The 21764-nt window shown below is 48.8% G+C and overlaps 1 protein-coding gene across 6 annotated transcripts in view; it reads left to right on the top strand.

Moving 5' to 3' along the window:
• Positions 1–16918, top strand: part of FUBP3 (far upstream element binding protein 3) — a 38868-nt gene extending 21950 nt beyond the window's left edge. For 4 of the 6 annotated variants that reach the window (XM_064676886.1, XM_064676885.1, XM_064676884.1 and 1 more), the window contains 10 exons: positions 1384–1488; positions 1882–1984; positions 2659–2759; positions 3845–3986; positions 8520–8680; positions 9335–9408; positions 9921–9997; positions 13644–13715; positions 14404–14531; positions 15523–16918. In XM_064676886.1, coding sequence (XP_064532956.1) covers positions 1384–1488; positions 1882–1984; positions 2659–2759; positions 3845–3986; positions 8520–8680; positions 9335–9408; positions 9921–9997; positions 13644–13715; positions 14404–14531; positions 15523–15531 — 972 coding nt within the window. In that variant the 3' untranslated portion in view covers positions 15532–16918. The remainder of the gene's footprint in view (positions 1–1383; positions 1489–1881; positions 1985–2658; positions 2760–3844; positions 3987–8519; positions 8681–9334; positions 9409–9920; positions 9998–13643; positions 13716–14403; positions 14532–15522) is intronic. The other 2 variants (XM_064676887.1, XM_064676888.1) reach the window with 2 other exon arrangements.
• The last annotated feature ends 4846 nt before the right edge of the window (positions 16919–21764 follow it).

The following is a 21764-nucleotide window of genomic DNA, read 5'->3' as shown; positions in this document are numbered from 1 at the left end:
GGCTAAACTTCTCAGCCATGGTTTCACTTCTCAGCAAGTGCCTTTCATACCTTGCTAAGTACTTAAATCTAGCTTAGCATTCCTGTCTCCAATAAAAGTAGTTCTGTTTCATAGGATCTCCCTAATCATAAATTGCTGCAACAGTTGATGTTGCTCAGGGACAGTGTGTTTGGGTTGTATTTTTCAAAGATCTTATTGCAAGATCTAATACTTTTTTTAGATTTAATACTTTTTTTCCCCCAACATTCTTACTGTGGAGGTATAGCTGTGCAGAAAGGAGTGTAATGGCAGTCTGGCTACTTTTAACCGAATCGTACTTTCAGTGCTGCCACTTCCCAGGTGGCTTCTGCCTTGCAAGATTTGCTCTTGTCACATCTTCTGTGCTATATGTCACTCCAAGGAAACATGGAGACTGCACAGGCTGGAAGATCTTTGAGGCACTTAAAGTTGAGCATGCTTAGAAAGCACTCAAGAAGCATGGTGAATCCTTGGGTTTGGTGGGATTCTGTGGATACTGCAACAGTGGTTCTTAACTCCCTCAAATCCCTATGAAATCCCTCCATCGCCCTTATTTCTGTCTTGACATCTCTGAAATTGATGTTGTTTCCTTCTGTAAAATATACCCTGGAAACATGGAAAATATGTAAAAATTTAAGGAGTTAGATTCATCACTGTCCCTCAAGCTAGGAAATGGAACCCAGGTGTCAAAGCTTGACTGATAATAAAGAGAAACAAAGGCTTGGGTTTGACATGTAGGCTTTTTTTTTCCTTTTTTTTTAATGGTGACTACTCTTGGCTTATTTCCAAGGTACCCTTTTACTAGCTGGGCTACATGCAGGCTTGTGAATGGCCTTGAGGGCTCCCAGTAGGTAGGAAGAATATTCACTTGTCTCAGAAAACATCTTGCTGGATTGCTGCAGACTTGGGCTTAACTTTTCACTGAGACAGTAAGCTCACTGCTGCCCACCTGCCTCCTTGGTACGTGCTCTCTGGCTCTTGGTGGACGTGATCTCTGCTGTGCTACTTCAGCTTCTACCTTACTATATTGATACCCAGTAGGAAAGGGCCTTCACTTCCTTTAATCTAAAAATAGAACAAAAAATCGAAGATACTTTAAAAGGTAAAGGGCCTTTTTGAAAGACTGGAGGAAGCAATTGCACACAACAAGCTGCCACCTTATGCACTCGGCAGGTTTTGTCAGACGTGGAAGATGCCATCAAGAACAGATCTCCACTGACCGTGGTAAAAAGAAACCCTAAATCAAAATGCTGTTCCCGTTAAGGAGGTGGAGATCCCTGTGCCTGGAGCCACTGTCAAGGCCCTTAACACCAGGAGGGCAAGCAGAACAATTTTAAGCTAACTGTAACTTCTTTCCCCATGTAGCAAGCGAGGGAAATGGTACTGGAGATCATCCGAGAGAAAGATCAGGCAGACTTCCGAGGCGTGCGCAATGATTTCAGTGCTAGGATGGGAGGAGGCAGCATAGAGGTACGTTTCCGTCACGAGTACTCTGCTAACCTCCCTGTGGGATGGGCAGTGGGTGGAAGTCATCAAACTGCACATGTAACATTGTTTTGAAATGCGTTGTGTTCTTCTGCCAGAAGAATTGAGTCTGGCCGCGAAGAGGAGGAGTTCTCGTGGACTCCCAGATGGCACCTTTCTAATTGTCTCTTTTTTTTAAGCTGCATTCTTGTAGTGCAGAGTTCGTTTAGTGGGGAAGGAATTTGTGGCCACCTGTTTGTTTTTCTCTAGCAATGCAGTTCTGTAGCCTGGAGCTGCCTAACATGGCCCGTCCTCAAAGTTAAAGAGCATCTCCTTGTAAAATCAGAGTCATTCAGTCTAGTTCTCTGAGCTTTCATACTCCTTTGCCTTTCCCATCAGGTCTCTGTGCCCAGGTTTGCTGTTGGAATTGTGATAGGAAGAAATGGAGAAATGATCAAAAAGATTCAGAATGATGCTGGAGTTAGGATTCAATTTAAACCAGGTTTGTGTGAGGATGGAGAGCCGTTACTTTCTGACCAGTGTTCCACTTTGGGATTGCTAAAGTGAATCTGAGCTGAGGTTCCAGCAGCTTAGGCTTTCCTCATTTACAGGTGCATTGTTCTCTTTCTGAAACCCATTTAAATATGATGTGCTGCCTCCTCATGCACTTCTGGTTTTCAGAGAGTAAGATTATATACAGCTCATTTGCAAACATTAGCTGTCGCAACAGTCATGTCTTGAGTGGTAACTGTATGGATAAACAAAATAACAATAACAAAAATCTTTTATTTCCTGTTAAAGAATTCTCCTTCAGGACATTAAAGCCTTTGGGGATCAGGAGTTGATTAATTCTGAGTAACTTTCTCTGGGTCCTTGGCTGTCTGATCACCTATCAAAGCTGCCTTTTGTCCTCTTAAAATTATATCAATCTCTTTCATGGCTTTTTGACATTTGAAAGTGTGTTTTCTTTTGAGTGTTGTTCCCTCTGCAGTGTGGGCTGGGTTTTGTCTTCTTTCAGTCCAGGGAAGAGGGGCTGAAGGTGGAGGGAAGCAGTAGCTCCTGGGATAGTTCTGTTGTGTGAAAATGCTGCCAGCAGTGGTGGTGCTGGAAGGAAGCTTGTGTTGGCGAGTAGATGTTTTCTCCTTTTAATTTGGTCTTTGCCACCTCTCTTCACAGATGATGGGATTAGCTCTGAAAGAGTTGCACAGGTCATGGGGCTTCCTGACAGGTGTCAACACGCAGCCCACATCATCAATGAGCTCATCCTCACAGCACAGGTGAGTTCGGGAAAGAGCTTCTGTGGGAACATATGGGAACTTAAGTTGTTTGGAAATGATGAGCTGGTGGAGTGGAGTCACATCAGGCAGTGACTGGAGGCTCTGCTCAGACAGCAGAGCATTGCCAGCGCTCAGTGGTGCCTCCTCTTCAGACTCCAGCCCTCTGGTCTGGTGGGAGGGCACAGGAGGGTGATAAATGTTCAGGTATTGAGACACTGTGCTCTAAGGCACAGCAACATATTGCATCGCCCAAGAGCAAGAAGTACAAAGGTGGGTGAAGTAGTAGGGCAGACTCATGAAGGAGGTTGTATATTCCCTTTTGCATTGTAAGAAACTAAGACTTTAGGCCATATCAGGTACCTGAACATAATTTGTCCACCAAGGTCCATAATTTGTCCACCAAGGTCCATAATTTGTCCACCAAGGTCCATAATTTGTCCATCAAGGTCCATAATTTGTCCATCTTGATAACTCTTCTTGCCCAGGATCTGGTTTGAATGCTTGATTTTATCAATTTTTTTAATAATCCACTTAAGTTTTGAGGTCTATTATGATAGCCTCTGACTGCCCATGGCTTTTTGATTTTGGAGAAATCAGTTACCCAAAATACCATCCTTTACATGTCTTTGAACTTAAAAACCTCCTCTGAAAGTTCTGGAAAATGTGAGTTTCAGCTGACTAATTCCAGCAGTTCCTTAAAGGATGACACTTGAAAGGGTTTGGAAGCAACTCCTGTGTGTGTCTGTGCCAAGATCTATTGTTTGCTTTAAAGAGAGCCCCCATCACAGACTAAAAGACCTTTAGTAGTTGATGCTTATTTATAGGTTTATTCCAGAAGATATATAGGCATGCATTTAAAAATATAAATATCTTCCTGAGTCAGGAAGGCAACTGTAACCTACATTACTTGGCATTTCTTTAAAGTGCTTCAAAACCTTCAGTGTGAAACTGCTGTCCAAGAATATCTTAATCCAGCGCCATTGATTATCAGCCAGTTTAACTTACCTTGCTTTATTTTGTTTTCTAATGTGCACTGGGGCCAGCAAAAAAAAAACCCACTGATAACACATGTTTTGCCTTGGAAGGAACGAGATGGCTTTGGAAGCTTGGCTGTCGCCCGAGGAAGAGGCCGTGGCCGTGGGGACTGGAGCGTCGGGACACCCGGGGGCATGCAGGAAATAACCTACACGGTGCCAGCTGACAAGTGTGGGCTTGTTATAGGCAAAGGTGGGTTTGGTGACTCCAAATACCAGAACTTGCAATCGTTCCCTCTCAGGATGGTCACGTTCTTGCTGTCTGACAGTGAAGCTTTGGAGTTTTCTGTAATTGTAGGTATTTAGTGGCCGGTGAATGCAGCATAGGAATAAGCTATAACCGCTTGTGGTTGTTTTCTTTGTGGTGCTCTCACTCATAATTGTACTCTCCAGGCCCTTGTTCACAAGCTATAAGAGAGGCTCTTCATGCAGAGCTGTCAAATAAGCTTGTTATAACAAGCAGCTGGCTGAGAAAAGGCAGGTTCATTTGTGGATTCTTTTTATATAGAATTCGTTTAAAGGACAGTTTATCAGGGACAAGCAGAGCAGTCATTTCATCATGCTGGATTTCTGAGTGCTGTGTGATGAAATGGAAGGTCTCTGAGTGTGGTAATAACAGTAGCTGCTTCCAGCCACATACCTGAAGTGTGTGATGAATAAAGTGAAGTAGCAGGATTTGTCTTGTCTGCATCTGGGCTGGCACCTGACGTGGTGCACCTTGGGAGCATGTTCACTGCCATGGAGGCCCCTTGGCTGCCTTAGCCATTGGATCTCTCCATGCTGAGGAGATGGAGGAGGAGTCATCAGACCTTCCTCTCAAGGACCAGGACAACCCCACGATGGTTATGATACTGAGCAGCAGCAGCAGTCTCAGTTTGTCACAGAGCAGGAGCTACACATGGAGCAGTACTTAGGGTAGAGCCAGGAGTAGAAGAACTCTGTTGCTCTGAGCTGTTGTGATGTGTCTGAGCTAATGCACTGACTTATCAAAGGAGGTGTATTTAATTGTTCTGTCTGCTTATTTCAGAAAGAGTGATATGTGCCTTAACTGGTATTTAGGTAATCACAGTTGGCTTTTAGCCTCAGCAAATAGAATAGGAATAGACAAGCTACACCGGGAAAGGAGGCAGAGATCTGAGGGCATTGTGACATGTTTCAGTGGCTTGGAGTTTTCTGGGCAGGACTGAGCTTGTGATGAGATCTGGTGTGGCCTCTTTCCCCTGCTGCACATCACTGCTGTTCCCTGCCATGTGTCTGGCCCCACAGCACCCTGAGCTCCTGCCTTGTTGGATGACGAGGGACACGGGCAGGTCAGCCACGTATCTGCAATTGTTTTCAGATGTTGTTCTGTGCCACAAACCTGAACCCTTTTTCCAATATGAAAACCCACCTGCTTTCCCCATTATGCAGAAATTGCAGGGTGATTGTGCTTGTCCTCACTGAACAGGCCAGTTGGGCGAAAGATCAAGCAAAGCAAATTTTAAGCCCATGAGTGAGACTTATATGTACGGAAAAAGCAAATTATAATGAAACTTTATTGCTGTATCCATTAGTCATCCTTAATAAAGGATCAGAAAAGGTCACTTGTTGTTCTGCAGTGCACTGAAGTGGAGCATTTGTGACTACAGAGAGCACTGCGTGCTGAAAAGATAAATGCAGGTAGTGGAGAGAACGTCCTACCATTCAAGTGCAGGGCCTGGCACAGCCTCACTGGGGGGTGAAGGGTGGCTTTTTACCTTTGTTTCCACAACAGCAAAATAGGGATTCTTACCCGGCCAGATCAGAAGCTTTCTGGAGTGACTAATTACTAGTTGTATGGTGATTTGAGTGCTTGTAGCATTGTAATACCACCTTGTAATCGGTGTTCTCACAGTGCCTATGCTCTTAGGCTGCTGCAGCCTTCACTTTTGTCAAGTGAGTGATGGCTGTAGTGTTGCCTTTTGGGGCCTGGATCGGCATGGATGTGCTACACTCTCCATACATTGATGCAAGACAGCCAGTTCTTGTTGTTTCCTGTGCAGGGCAGAGGGGATCTTAGTGGGTCTTTTTTTTAATAGTGACCAATTATAAAACATTTGCTCCCCTTTATAGTTTCTGAGCAGTTTCCAGCTTTTGGGTGTTTTTTTCCCACTAGGATACAGGACAGGACTGTTGAGCTTCTCTGTAAAATCTGGCTGAGGCCTCTGGACCATCAGCTTGATCTCCAGATCAGCACCTAAGCCATGGGTGCCCCGGGCCCCCAGTGTGGTGTATGTGATGTGGCCACGTAACTGCTGCTGTGCTTCCAGCTCCCTGTGACCACTTGAGACAGGGAAAAGAGGGAGACAGGGAAGTTTCTCATCTCAGTTTCTGCAGCACATGTGGTAGAAGGTCTAGGGCCCTTTTCCTATGGACATCACTTCTCAGCTTGGGAGCGTGAGCCTTTAGGAGCCGACAGGGCTCCCCGTGGATCCTGTGCCTGGCTTTTTCCTCTAGAGGGTGGGTAGGTGCAGCTTTTCCCTTCCAAAGGCCCCGAGGAAGGGTGGAGGCAAGCGTCATACACATGTCAAGCGCCGTCTGTGTTTTGGTGGTGCTTGGAAGCAGCCCTCCCTGGGCCCCCCTGGATTTCCATGATAAATACTGCGATCCTGACAGATACGGCGGCCGGCCCGGCGCTTGTCAGCCCGGCTTTGAGCAGGTTTGATTAATTGCTTTACGATTTCACGTCCAGCCGGGAGGCCGCTCCTGGATCCCTCCTGCCCCCCATCAGGTGGAAGAATGGAGCGGGATGAATGCCCTCTAGACAGCCACCATGTGCCGAGCGGGTCACCTCGCTGTGGGGAGGATCAGCTCCTTCCGGCACCCGGCGGCATCACGGGGGCTGCGTCACTTCATTTGCATGCTCTGGAGGCTGGGTTGGGATGGCTTGGATGGGAGGGAGCGCTTTGGCATTGTAGGAGGGTAAGGAGGACAAGGGCACCAGGTCCTGCTATGAGAATAGGAACTTGCAGCCCCCCTCGTGGAGCGGCAGCAAACTTGATCCTGTGTTATGGTCTAGGAGAGACCTGCTGTGGAAGCAGCAACAACCACGGACTTGGTGCTGAATGGAGCAGTGATTTAAAATCTGTATTACCCCTTGCTTCCAGCTTGAGAGTGCTTCAGTTTCTAATCCCCTTTTGGAAGGAGAAAGTGGTCTGCAGTGGAAGTAGCAAGCCCTGGTTGTCCCTCGGTCGCCCAGTAAAGAAGTTCTGCCACTCCTTCAAACTGTGTTGCCTGAAAGGGTCCTCTGTTTTCATTAAGCAGATGAAATGGCTGTTGGTTCAGATCTCACCTCAATATGTAAAAAACAGAGCTTCAAACAAGTCTGCATCAGACAAAAGCATTACATGAAAAAAAAAACCTTCTTGGTTTTGAAACTTCATCTTCCCCCTTTCCCATGCTTGACTGAAAGTAAGTGGGTTGGCTTTTGGCTGCACAGTACAATCCCTGTTGTCTGCCCAGGGATGTGACACGACTATCTTTTGTTAAATGCATCTTCAAAAATTCATTTAGAAAGAGTTAATTGCCCTTTGGCAACTTTTCCTCCTCCCTTCCCCGAGAAGGCTTTAAAATGTTAAAAAGGTCACGAGTCCATTACAATGAAATGAACAAGTGTCTGCAACATCCACAGTTTGTTTTGAAGTTGTGCTGGATGTATAGAGATGGAAATGTGAGCAAAATTGAGGAGATTATTTTTGGAGACTCTTTTTAATTAAAACCAGACACAAATCTCTGGTGAGTTTCCTTTGCTCTCTATTCTGCTTCCTGTTTGTCCTTTGGGCTGATGACTTTGGTTTGTGATTTTAAAAATTTTAAAACCTCTTCCTTCCCTGCACCCTTTAATTTCTTCAGTTGAGTGGAGCTGCTCTGTAAGTTGTGTGAGCTTCCAAAAGAAGAATTGAACCATTGTAACATTGGCTGAGGCTTTTGTTAAGCAAATTTCATGAAGAGACCGGGACCTAGCAGGTCTTGAGGAAATCAGATCCACTGTGACTGGCCCTGCTGCATCCTGCTGGAAGCACTCCTGTGCTCTTGTGTATCCAGATGGCAAACGAGCCAGACATGTTCACTGCATGCACAGCTAACTCTGAAATAGCAGGAGACAGCCTGGAATCCTGTGCTGCTGTGGTTATGGAGGGATGTGTAGCTGCGGGGTGAAAGCAGAGGCTGCTTTAGGGCAATAACCTATCAAACAGCACATGTTTGGGAGAAAGCTTAAGCTTGTTCAGCTACAAGGTATGTGGCTGGTGGCTTTTTGCCTTAGTGATGATAAAAAAAGAAAGAAGCAGCATATTTTGGTTGCAGGTTACCTTCTTTTACGGAGGATTTCAACAGCTGTGCAAAACCACCAGAATTCAGTCAGTGCAGTTTTTGCATCTGTTTTGTCAGAGTGAATCCCAGCCATGCTGCACCTTGTTGGGATGTGTGCACACAGGGGGGCTGTGTGTTCTTAAAGCAGCACCGTCCATGATGCCATGACCCAAACTTGCAGTAGCTCATGGCTGCAGGTCATGTTTGTGGCACATTAAAGGAGCAACATGAGCCCAGGTACTCTGGTTTCTTTTGCTGTTGCCATCCTCAGCCCACCTCCTGAGGCACACAGAAGGCAGCTGAAACCATAATTTGCCACCAGAACCTGACTTCTCTATGGTTTTGTGGAAAGAGATGCAGGATATCCCTCCTTATGTCTTGGTTTTCTTTTCTTCAGGTGGTGAGAACATCAAGAGCATAAATCAGCAGTCGGGAGCCCACGTGGAGCTCCAGAGAAACCCACCTCCCAACACAGACCCCGGCGTACGAATATTCACAATCAGAGGGGTTCCCCAGCAAATCGAGCTCGCTAGACATCTCATAGATGAGAAAGTTGGTGTAAGTTCCATCTCTGTTGGTCTTCATCTGTCTCTTCCAGACGTGGTTTAGGTACCTGTAGGCCTAGACTTGAATATACATGCTTACATTATTCAGCTTCAAAACCATTTGCCTGTTAGCAGCTGTCTTGAACTCGATGGCCCTCCAGCACCATTGGGCTGAGTTTTTCTGTGGTCCCAGAAGGATCTGACTGTTGATATAATCATGGGTAGTGTATACAGTTATATGAGAGGGAAGAACAGCAATAATAAGGTATGAGAAGGCTGCCAAAGGATGTTTTTGAAGGGAAGACAACAGTGTTGCTATGTTAAAATGACGTAATCCTGGCAGCATCATCCTGAAAGCAAAACATTCAACTCCTTGCTCCAGTAAATCCAGGATGACTTATCTTACACTTAATGCAGTGCTGTGGTATTGAAGCTTAATGATGTCAGGCTGCAGTACTACCTCGGTAAAAAAGTCTGGGAAATACTGAACTGGGGCATAGGAAAGCTGAAAAGCAGCCTTCATGCTGAATTGCTTGAGAGGAGAAGGCTTGACACCAGCCTCAGGATCCACGTGTCCCAGGCTGTCCTCTCTTTTCTTACTACTCGTAATAGCTGCCTCCACCCTGTACTTGGAGCTGGCATTAAATATTTGTGGATTCCATGACAGGGTACCAGCATGGGTGGACCTGGAGGATTTGGTCAAAGTCCGTTCAGCCAAGCACCCGCTACACCTCATCAAAAGTAAGCTGCTCCATCTCATCACCAACGGGCTGGGAGGGGATGGCTGGGAGCCAGGAAGTGTTGGGAGAAGGTTGGAGGGCCCTGAAGGGGTGGGATGTAGCAGAGCCTTCTATAGATTGAGAGTTCAGAAGCATAAGCAAGCAAGCTCAATCCTTTAAGCCTGACCATGGGAAAAATTTCATCTCTTAAATGATAAACCAGGTAGGTATTGGCATCTCCAAAATTCCTGTCTCTAGTGCAGTGAGAGCATGGGAAGAAGCCTGAACTGCATGGAGCACAAGGAATGCTGTTCAAGTGTGATGTATCTTCATCTTGGCTTCATGAACAGACTGACACCAGGGCAGTACATAGCAGTTCACACCTGCACAGCCTTTCCTTCTGTTCCCATGTTCACCTGTTTGCTCAGCAGCTGCTGACTATGAGTTACAACTTCTCTCCTGTGGGCAGCTTCATGTCTGTGGCCTGGTAAGTATTTTACTGTCTACTTGAGCATGGCTTTTTGTCCTCTGCAGTGGTCCTCAGGCGTTCATGACGCAGGGCTGGGGCAGTACCTACCAGACGTGGCAGCAGCCTGGACAGCAAGTCCCAAGTAAGTGCCAGGACCTGGGCTGAAGAAGGGTTGGTGTTTCCTTTGCAGTTGCTGCTTCGTGCCTGTGAAAGGCAGGTCCACCCATGAGACCACGTGTGTGAAAGCAGCAAAATGATTTCCTGAGCAGAAGAGTTGTGTGGAGAAACGTGGTGGTGTTTGAGCTCAGGATGAGCTGAAGGCTGTGGAAAACTGCAGTGCTTTTTGTGTGCTAAACTGCTTACTGCCTGTCTCTGCTCTTTGGGTAGAAACTTGGTCCTTGCTGTCTGTTCCTAACAAAAACATTCCTGCCTCAGGCTCTGTTCTCCCAGGATTCTCCAGGCAAACACTTGCCAACCCCACTTCCCCCTGACAGGCACCCAGTGTTGCTGCTGAGCCCTCCCATCTCTTTGTTCTTGAGCTTATCAGTTCTTGCTTATTTTCTCTCTTAATTACTCCTTATGAGCTCTTCTCACTGTTCAACTCCCAGACTGATGGAAAGGAGATGAGGAAAGTGGAAGAAAGGTTAGGCAGGGCTCCTGTACTGGTCATTTTTTCCTAAAAACCTGCTTAGTCAAAATTGAGCAGTTTGGAAGGGAAGTATCCCTTTTCATGATAATTCAGTAAATGCTAGTGGTGATGTTGTAACTGCACCATCCTGTGTCCTCTACTGCCAGAGGAATGTATTGTTCTAAACAGAGCAGATTTATGTCTGCTGGCTAATCTCAAAGCTCATGTGGTGGTGGAAATGTCCAACAGACACAATCATAATTTTTCAAGAAATACAGGTTTTTTTACTGGCCTGGTCTCATGAAACTAAAGCTAAGCACCAAAAAGTGTGTGTGGGGGGGGTAATTTTAAAGGGGTTTGATGACAGATGCTTTTCACTGTCTTAAGGCTGATTTAGCAGTTAAGTAGATTATCGACTTCAGTGTAAATTCCTGCTCTTTGAGGTGCCTGAGGTAGAGGGATCATTGGAGGGGCAATGCCTGCAGTTGCACTTGTGATTCCCTGTGACACCAACCACCTTTGAATGTTTATGAAATTGTGAATGTATGAATTTTGAAATGTCAGTGCTGCATTGTTAACTTGGTGCACTTCTGAAACACGGGACATGGGAAGTGTGTGTTAAACTCTGGATGAGTAATTGCTCCTCAGCAATTACAGTCTAAAAAATCATGACTTCTCCTATGAGCTCCAGGGACTTGGAGGTCAGTAGTTGTTCTGCTTTCTGACAGTAAAATGCAATGGTGGGCTTCTATGGACTTTTCTGCTGTACAGGAATGGAATAGTATGGTACTGAAGAAGAGTATTTTCTCCTTAGCTTGTTTTACAGGAAAAAAATGTTATTCCACTCATTTCCTTTGTGCCCCCAAAAGCTCTGGACTCCCCTGAGCTTTGGGAAGCAGAGCAGTCAATGCAGCAGGGAAAGCTCTACAAAAAAGTCTAATTTTTATCTTCCCATAAAGCCTTTGAATAAATGCTTACAGAATGTGCATTGCTCTTTGCCTTGCAGGATGCCTTTTAGAAACTCACCTCAGTCACTTAACTCCTTTCTCCGCTCCCTGAAACATCCCCTCATCCTGCCCACCCACCACTGGGGAAAGAGAAACCTCCCTTCCTGCTACAGTCATGTGTCAAGCTCACCCCTCCTGGCTTTGGAGCCTGGTATAGGAAGCACAGGCCCCTCGAGCCCCCTGATGACCCATAGTGCAGCTCATAGCCCAGTGATGGCAGCTTTGCACTGTCAGGTTTCTGGTGGCTCCCAAGACCCGTGGAGCATCCTGCCTTGCCACTGTCCTTCCCTGGGTGAGTTTAGCCCCACAATGTCATCTTTTGGGGGCAGATATTTTATTTCTGCTATTGCACCTGATGGATGATGATGGCTCTCGAGTTCCACATCTGCTTAGGATGCTCCCTGTTCCTGTTTGTAGCCAGGCACACTGAAGGCAGCCTGGGTAAGGAGAGAGGGCACACACAGTAATGCTTTAAGCAGCCTTCACCACTTTCCTCTGCTGCAGATCACAGTGGTGCCCAGGCAGGCAAGGTGGAGCTCACCAAGGCGTGGGAGGATTCTTATAGAAATAATAGAAACTTTTAAATAGAAACTATGTAAATACCTGCTTTTGCACTTTTTAATTTGAAGACAGTCCTGTGAAGGGTCCCTTCCCCGAGTGCTGCAGCCTGTGTGTCACAGCTCCGTTAGCCCTGTCACCGCGCCGGCGTCCTGGGGACAGCCTTGAGTGCCCTCCTTGTGGGAGGAGGGGCAGACCCCCACCCCCTACACATGTATTTAGATTTTAATTACTTCCCCCATCTTAAATAAATTAACTGGCTGGGGAAACATTTTGCTGTGAAATGCATTTAGCTGCGTGTCCTTTCAGCCTGCTGCGGACTGTAATTCTCCAAGAAGAAAAGGCATTGAAGGAGGTCCTTTGTTGGCATTAGCAGGTGGACAGTTGAGGCAGCCTTGACCTCTGCCAGAAAAGGTCCTGACTTGTAGCGTTGGTCAAGTCTTTTAACCCGCTTTTATGCCCCTGGACAGGACTCTGCTGCCCTGTTCCCTCCACCCACTTCACACTTGCAGTGTATTATTTCCCCCCACTTCAAAGCCCCCCCTCTGGCTGGGGCCAGCCTGCAGTGGGATGGGCTGGGAAGAGCTCTGCTCCACGCGTGTCCTCTGTCCCTGCCTGCTGTCTGGGTCCGTACTGGCTCTCCCTGTGCCTCCCTGCAGTTCCCAAATGCTGTGTTTGCTGTTCAGGGCTGGTTGTTCGCCGTGCGTCTCGCCGAGGGCTCTGTGCTCGCAATGGGACCGAGGGCAGTGTGGGCGTCCCGCCTCTGCCTCGCCGGGCTGGGCTCTCCCCTGCACTCAGATGTGCTGGATTGAAGGTGTCTTGGTGCTTCAAAGGCGAGGAGTCTGTGCTAGGTGGAGCCCAGGGTTTGGGGTCTGTGAGCAGGCAGTGGCACTGCTTCCCTTGGAGCAGCGTGGGAGTCTGGAGGCAGTGCTGTGAGCCAGCTGGGGCTGTTGTGGCTCCCTCTCCGGGTGGTGTGTGGGGTGTGTGCTGAGGGCAGGTGGTGCTGGCTGCCCTGGAGGGGCAGGAGTGGTGTGGCAGGAGTGGTGTGGCTGCCCTGGAGCTGTGTGCTGGGGCAGGCTGTGTGCTGAAGGCTCTCGTGTGGGCACACTGGGGCTCCTCCAGCTGTGCTTCACTGAGGAGAGTGGGGGTGAAGGATGCAGCCCCTGCAAAACAAGTGAGGTGACTCAAAACACAGCCATTTCCTTGGCAGCTCCATGGAGGTGACAGGTTTCAGCTCTGTCAGGGGTCTCCCCTCCATCTTTGTCCTCTTTTCAAGTGGACTGACAGCTCAGGGTGGCTGGTGTGCAGCTGAGCAGCTCCCAGCCACGTGCTTTGGCTTGAGCAGGTCCCAGCAGGGTGAGACTTGGCTTCATGCCCTTTAGCAGGGCACAGGTGAGGTGAAACCAGGAACTTGAGCTTTTCCTCGGCTTTCCCGAACTGAAGATGCCCAACAGTATAGGAAAATGGAAGCTGAAGTGTCAAGTCTGGGCAACTGTGATAGATCCAGGACCTGTCTAGTGGAAAGGTAGATGTCACTGGCTGGAAACTGTCACCTCTTCCATACTGATGTGCCCCTTGTTGTCATCTTTGCACAGGCCAACAGAGCCAGCAGCAGAACAGCCATCCCGATTACAGCAAAGCATGGGAGGAGTATTTCAAAAAACAGAGTGAGTGAAACAGGCTTATTGGAGATGAATCAGCTCTTGTTACAAAGAGAACTCTAATCCGATGACTTGCGTCTCCATCCCTGCCATTATTGGCTTCCAGACCCCCTTTGGTCCTGTCCTGTTGGTGATGGTGCATGTAGTTCTCCCACGGAAAGCTCTCGGTCACGCTGTGGTGCCTCGGGAGAGCTGCTCCCACTGATCCATAGTCCCCAGCAGACCTCCTGCCCTGCTTGCAGCCAGCCTGCCTGGGGGAAGCGTAGAGCACACAGGAAGCTGATGCTGGCAAAATCCAGGAGCTGGGTTGTGAGAGGGTAGGAGAGCTCATGGAAAAACATGGGCCTGGCTTGTTCCACTGCGTCACGGAGCGCATAATCCCGACTTCTGGACTTGCTTTGGACACTGTGCTGCTGGAGGCTTTGGGCCAGGGTGACGGGTGCAGGCTGTCAGCCTGTCCCTGCAGCTGCAGGAGCGCTCTCGGTGCTTTGTGCCTTGCTCTTGGCTTGTCCCTCCCGATCCAGCTCAGAACCTGTCCCGCTGTCCCACGCAGCGGAGCCGGTGTCTCTCTCTCAGGTGTCTGCAGCAGTTGGAAGGGGCTGGCTCTTCTTTAAGCTTGACAAAAGGAGATCCTAACCCTGGGCTTGGACTTACAGAATTGCTCATCTCTCCCTTTTCCCGTCTTTCTCTCCAGGTCACGCTGCCAGTGCTGCTCCTCAGGCAAGTTCCCAGCAGGACTACACGATGGCTTGGGCAGAGTATTACCGACAGCAGGCTGCCTACTACGGGCAGACACTAGGGCAGGCTCAGGCACACAGCCAGGTCTGTATTCACCCTCCCTCAACCCCACTGCTCTTTCCCTTGTGGAATTGGGTGTGTTGGCCTTGGCCTGGTGTGGGGACTCTCCTTTGGGTTCACATGGTGAAGCAGAGATATTTTGTGGCTGAGGAAGTGATCCCGGAAGTGTTGTCTCAACGGCAGAGTCTTGTTTTCCTGTACAGGGTGAGGATTTTTTTTGGGAGAGGACTGGGAGGTTATTTTTTTTCTCCTGGGAGACCCCCAGGCTGTTGTGTGACTTTGGGGAATTAAAGGAATGACTGAGCCAGGCTGGTGAGTAGCACAGCACTGGCACATCCCGGGACCATGTGTGCAGGCTCTGCCTTTTGTGGTGCTGGGACAAGAGCTGTGCACCCACCAACTCCCTGTGCTGAAAGGGTGACCAAAACTCTTGAAAAATAATTTGAATTAACCTGCTTTCAAGGAAAATCTCACCTCAGCTGTCACTCAGCCCACCGGAGGGTTGCGTGGGGTTTATCCCACGGGCCTTTCCCGAGCACCAGGCTCGCAGAGCAAACAATAAAGCAAAAGCTCTGTGCAAAGCACCTTAGTGTGATCAGCCCCTTCTCCCCACTGATCCACGTTTAACTGTGGCTCCTGGGAGCAGGGGTTGGTGTGGATGCCGGCGGCAGCCCCGTCCCCAGGCAGCTGCACTGCCGAGGTCGAGCGGGGCGAGCCGGTGCCGCTGTCGGTGTTGCCGCCGGCGCTGGGCAAGTGTGACCTGGAAGCGGTGGGTGATAAAAGGGAGTTCCCTTCATTCCCCTCTTAAGTCTGGCCCACTAGAAAGAGGGATCTTGTTTGGTAAGAGGAATGCTGAGAAGGAGGGCTTTGGTAGGGGCTCAGAGCATCCTTTGAGGTCTGTATCCCGCTCTCGGCTGGAGCGGGGACAGACCTGTGTCGGGGGAGGAGGGCTCGGCAGCTTTGGGAATTTGCTGCCACTGAGTAACTTTTCCTTTTCTCCCCTCTCTCTTTCCAGGAGCAGTAGAACAAGGTCCTCGTGGCAGTTTTTTTCTCTTGGAATCATTGTGGAAGAAAACCTTTTTGTAACAGAGGTTTCTAGATTTGCAACATTTTGATGAAGACTTTTCTGTTTGTGAAACACTAGCTGTAGGATAATCTATACTGAACTTTTCTAAGAATCAGGAACAATTAGTAATGTACTAAACTTATGGACATGCTGGTAATTTTGTTTCCAAATTTATATTAAAAAAAAAAAGAAACAAACCTCCGGGATTCTTTTTGGAGAGAAGCCAGAGAATTTGCAGGCACCAAAACGCACCCCAGAGCTGTGACATTTCAACATGTGGGTTTTTTTGTGTGTTTTTGTTTTTTTTTTTTCCTTTTAATTTTCGATCTTTTCTGTTGACACAGAAAGAGTGGCTTGGAAGTCTTAGGTGTGGTATGTAACAAATCTTAAAAAGAAAAAAAAAAATTTAAACAGTATTTAAATATTCTTAAATATGTAAATTCATTAAATGTTTTACTTCTAATTTCTTGTATCTTGGCTGTCTTTGATTTTATTGCATTTTTAAAAAACTGAACTATGATATGTATTGTAATTAATGATATGAATTCTGTATTGAGACAGTTACTGTTTGCAAGTTCTGGGCGGGGGGGCATTTTGTAGGGTTTGTATAATTTCTAGAGTCTAAAGGGGTAATATAAAAACGTGTTAATTTTTTTAGCAATACATTTTTTCATGTCTCCATTGCTAGTTGCATTTATGTATCTAAGACCTCCAAGCTTGTTTAAAAAAAAAAAGAAAACAAAAAAAAAAAAAAGAAAAAAACTTTCCTCTATGCTCTCAGAAATATAAATACTGTTATTTTTAATATTAAAATGAATCTGCTATTAGTACCTTTAACAAACACTGTGGAACATAAAACCATATAAAAGGTAGTAACTATTTTTTAATTCCAAGGTGTTTTTTGCTTTTTCATTTCTTTTAAATATTTTCTTATCTAATATTTGTCAAATTACCTAGAGAAATAAATGAATCTAGTATTAACCACGGTATGCGCTAAATAATTTTGATTTAATAAAAGGGATAATATGATTTCCGATGTTTACTGTAGTGTTTCTTGTACAGATAACAGTGTATTTTTAAAGGAAAAACGGAATTGAAGCTATTTTTTCTTGCATTTTTAATTGCCCTGCGGGACATTCCGTTTTTAAATGTACTGAATTTACTGTTCTTGGGTTCTTTCCTTATTTTTTTTCCTTATGCTTGAAATGTCTAACTATAAAGAACCGCGATTGGATAATGTTGAGCATGGTGTTTAAAAAAAAAAAAAGTGTTCTTTTTATTTGACTGACAGTTGCATTTTACACTATATAATAAAATTTCCACAAGGTGTCTTGTGGGTGAAGTATTTCCCGTCTGTTGGACTCCGTTGTTCCCTCTCCGCGGTCCCGGCACTCCGCAGGCTCCGGCTCCTTGCGCCGCATCCCGGGGAGTTTGGGGTGATCAGTGAGGTCAGCACCAGCCTTAATTCTAGAGAATCTCTATTAATGTCACTTCAGGTCTCTCTTGGCACTGTGACACCGAGGATTTCCATGGAATTTGCTGTAATTGTCGCTGTCTGGGCCAGAAGGATCCGTTTTAATACCGGGAAGTTTCCTACAGCCCTGTGAAGGTTTTACTGCTTGTCGAGGAGGTGGCAGCCCCTGGTTTTAATACTCTCAACTTGTTGCTCTTCTCCAGCTTTGTCTTTGTGGCTGAATCCATCCAGGACTTGCCATCCCTGCAAGTGGGGTCGCTGGAGCAGCACTGACTGGGAGAGGGATGAGGAGGGATGTGGCTCCAGCTATTCTCACCTATTACACATTAACTTTTAGTTGCACCCGGGCCAAGTTTGGCAACAACTGCAGCCCCTTCAGGGGATCCCTTTCTTGTAAAAATGTGAGTTTTGAGCTCCTTCAGCCCAAAGCAACTCCATCCACTGTTCCCAGGCAGCTGCAGGGGTTTACGGACGGGGGAAGGGAGGGAGGGAGGAAAGAAGATCCCATCTGCAAAGCCGGGAGCGGGAGGCATGTTGAGAGCCGGAAGAAAAGGAGATGTAGCATCTCTAAATATACCTCCAGAGAATCAAGAGAGACATTGAAAGATGGGATAGTAAAAGCCACTTGGAAAGAGGGGAGAGGGGGGAAAAAATGGCTAGAGGAGGGCATAAAGGCTGCTGATGGGAATTGGGAGCGGGCATTACCGAGAAGACTTCCTTCTAATTCATCTTCCAAGCTCTGTGCCAAAACAGCATTTGGCATGGTTCACAGGGAGCAATTGTGTGATAATGAACCCTAAGGTGTCCCTTAATTGAAGACTGAGGATTACAGATTGTGCCAATAGTCGTAAATGGCGCAGGATTGTGGGAGGATGCATTTTCTTAAATGTATCTGTAAGTACAGATGAGTGAGTCTCCCCAGTGAAATGTCCATACTATAAATTATGGAAATATCTCTTTCTGATGCAGCCTTTTATTGAGGGGGTGGGGCAGCACAAGAAATAGTTTGCAAGGCTTTGAAATTTGGCCTGTCATTAAGATGGTGCCTGCAAAGCTGGGTTTTCATCAGCAGTCTGGTGTCCTGAAGTGCTTGAAATGTTCCCAAGTTCACCAATTTGTTTTCCATTATTGCTGCCTGCTTGGGGTGGAGGCCACGGCTGTGGAGCTGTTGTGAGTCCACTATGGGATGGAGAGGGGCAGGGTGGGAGGCAAAGAGAGGCCTTGGCACCTCACGGTGGGCTGGTGGCCTCTGGGTTCCCCCAAACTCCAGCCCTGCTGCCATCCTGGTCTCTGGCCATCCAGGGAGTCCTGGGGCTGGTGTGATGGTCAGCCCTACCCCAGGGCTGGACAGGCCCCCCCCTCACCTTTCTCTCTGAGGTCTGTGGGCAGCTCCTCCTGCCTCAGGTGTGTGGTTCAGCCCAGAGGCTGCTGTGCTGCCTTCAAGCCAAGTCTGTGATCTCCAGGAGAGGAACTGAGTCTCCTATTCAGCTCTGGGCAAGTTTAACCCCCAGTAAAGCAGATTAAGCCCTGACTGCACTGGGTTTTGAGGCAGAGGTGGCTTTTCTGTCCCTTTGGCAGAAGCTGGATGGTGCAAGGAGCAGGAGCAGTCCCCAAGGTGCCACATAGAAGCCAGCACAGGGGCCACATTTGGTATTTTGGGGTCCATGAGTGGCAATGGGGACAGTGCAGCCTCTTCCTCCTCACAGGGGACCAGCACCCAGCACGAGGCCATGGCAGGACATTAATCCTGGGGGACAGCGAGGAGATCCTACGAGGAGACCTTCAGTTTGGGGACAGTGGAACCGGAGCCAAAGGCCATCCCAGGTGAGTGCCCCGGCGGCAGGTGCCCAGCCCCAGCTCACTGGCTTCTGCTCTTCCCTGCCCTTGACAAATAACACTCCTTCTCTCAGGGATGATCCCTTTCTGGAGACCTTGGCTCAGGCATGTGATGGCTCCTCAGAATGAATCCCTCTCAGGTCTGTCCAGCAGCACATTTTCAGTGGGCTGGTAAGGGGATCTGACCCAAGTGTCCCATGGGACCACCCAGGCTGGCAGCACCCGCAGGAAGAGGCCAAATCCTGAGCAGACATTTATTGTGGTCCTTCTGCAAACCCTTCCTGGGCAGCAACCTGAAAACCCCTGTCACTAAAGGATCTCACTGAGTCCGTGATGACCCTGATGCTCTCCTGTGCTCCATATTCAGTGTGCCTGAACAGGAAAGGCTCTTTTGGGAGTGGAGGGGAGACTTTCAGATTACTCTAAAATACTTTCTTGAATTTTGCATGATTTGAGGACAAACTACATTATGGCCATTGTGAGTTAAACTGAAATGACTCTTGAAAGAGACAATAAGATGTGGGACTTTCTTTTTTCCCCTTCTTCAATTATTAAATATTTAATTGCATTAGAGGAACAGTGTATTTACAGTAACTGATGATGGGCAGCAGGGTCAGAGCAAGAGCTCGTGGTGTTTAATGTGGAGCTTTTTGATGTTCAAGAGGTCCCTTCTGCACTTCTTCTTCTCCCCTAAACCTGCCTGGTTCATCCCACTCTCAAGAGGATTTTGGGGGCTGTTGGTGTTTGTAGGGCTGTGGCACAGGGCAGGAATTGGGATCTTGCAGTGATGTTTGTCAATGTATCCTGTCAAGCAGCACATGGGTGTTTATTCCATGCAGGGAGCTGCTTAGCCTTGGCTGGTTTGGACATTTTTTTCCCTGTGAGTAGCACTGGTGCAGGGTGACCATTGCAGACACAGCGTTTCTCTGCTCTCGTAGGGCTGGGAGAGACACAAAAGGAATTTCCCACAATTTTTAATGATGGGAATGAGCAGAAACTGGAGTTATGTGATGTGAAGATGAGTTGAAAGAGCCACAGCTCCGTGGTCTGTTGGTGAGAGGAGAGAGTGGCCCCCGGGGCTGAGGGCAGAGAGCGAGCGGGCACCGAGCCCCATCCTTGTCTGGGTGGCACCTCGGTGGGAGCTGGGGATGGAGGGAGATGGCAGGGAGGGACTAACCACCCTGAAGGTGTTGGAGCAGTGGATGCCCAGCTCTGCCCTGCCACCTCCCTCCAGGTCTGGGGCACCACGTTCAAGGCAGGTGACCCAAAAGAGCATCTCCAGGGTTGATGTGGGGGCAGGTACCAACAGCCCCCCCCTTAATTATCTTCCCACCCTGCCCCTTATCACTTGAGGAAATCCTATTTCAAGGCCGCTGTAATGAAGCCTCTGATCTTTGCAGAGCCCGGCTCGCTCCCCTTTAATCCCGGCCGGGCTGGGGTGCAGGTGCCGCGGTCCCGGGGGATTAGACGGTCCCTTCCCTTTGTGCGAGCCGTCACTCAGCGCGGCCGTGCCCCGGTGAGCCGCGCGGGCCCGCGGGGCTCCTTGTTTGGCCCATTCACCAGGGAATATTAAACTTCGCTGCCGTGCAGTCATTACACGGGGCGGCTGGAGCTGCTGCTCTGTTTGTTTTGGAGCGAATAGGGTCGGGGAACGGCAGGAGCCGCAGGAGGACTCATCTCTCCCCGCGGCCGGGGTCACCTGTCTGCCGGGCAGCCCCGCTCCTGTCGCCCATCCCTGAGAATAATACCTGAAGGAAAGAAACGGGGCGGGGGGGAAAGGCAAGAAACCGAGCGAGAGCGGAGGGGAGCGCACTCGGCATCTCTGCTCGGCTCCGTGGCCTCCCGCAGAGTGAAATGGAGGCAAATAATGCCCTGGAGCTCCTTTCCCGAGCAGTGCAATCAGCCCGACTGGCTCGGAGGGGCTGCAGTGCCCGATGCCGGAGCGCTCGCCGGGAGAGTCACGGCTTCATCGCACCAAACCCTCCCTGCCCGGAGCTGCTGGGCACCCTCTGGGCATCCACTGAGGGGCCAGCACTGCTCGGGGGCATCCTGAACCCTCCCTGCTGTTCCAGGCCCCCTCGGAGGGCAGCAGGGACAGAGAGGTAGGGTGCAGTTTGGAGGGGAACAAGGGTCCGTTCAGCTCCATCCATGGATGTGGCACCTTGGGGACGGGCCACTATCCTCCCCACCGCGCACCTGCATGTGCCCTGTGTTGGGATGAGGGATGCTGGGGCTGCCCTGAAGCAAGGGGGGCACCCACGGGGACTCCTCGGTGCCCCATCCCGGACGTGGCCCCGCTGGCACATGACGAAGCCCCACAAGTGATGGGGCAGAGGTGCTGCTTGGGGTGAGTGAAGGCACGGGGGGGGAAGCCTCACCCTATGGGGGGAACATGGGGGCCTGTGAGGGACCTTCCAGACCCCCCGGCCCAGGCTCACCCTGAGCATTCCTTGTCCCCCCACAGCTCCTTCTGGGAGCGTTCCCGGGCGCAGGTAACATTTGGGCACATTCCCATAACCGAGTGCCGCCAACTGCTGCGGCGGCAGGGCCGGAGCCCCTCTCCAGTGCTGCTGTTTGCTTTGCAGCCTCCTCAGCCCCCATTGAGGCTTTTCAGCTCCAGCCCCTTCAGGGGGTTTAAGTAGGTAAAACCTGAGGAAGAGGCTATTTTCCTCCCTCCCTTTTGAGCCCTGCCTTGTGCCCAAAAGGCCCCCTTGTTTCACGCGTGCCAGTCACCTGGCTGGGCCCCCAGCCCCTTTCTCTCCCAGCCTTCCCTTTCTTTCTCCTTTCTCTCTTTTGACTTTTCCAGGAGCCCTCGCTCTCCAAACGAGCTTCAGATTGGATCCAGATTGAGGTCCCTTTGTCTTTCAAGGGTTGTACTAAG

Source organism: Pseudopipra pipra, chromosome 20, assembly GCF_036250125.1.
Source record: "Pseudopipra pipra isolate bDixPip1 chromosome 20, bDixPip1.hap1, whole genome shotgun sequence".
NCBI lineage: Eukaryota > Metazoa > Chordata > Aves > Passeriformes > Pipridae > Pseudopipra > Pseudopipra pipra.
This window is presented reverse-complemented; position numbering and strand designations above follow the sequence as displayed.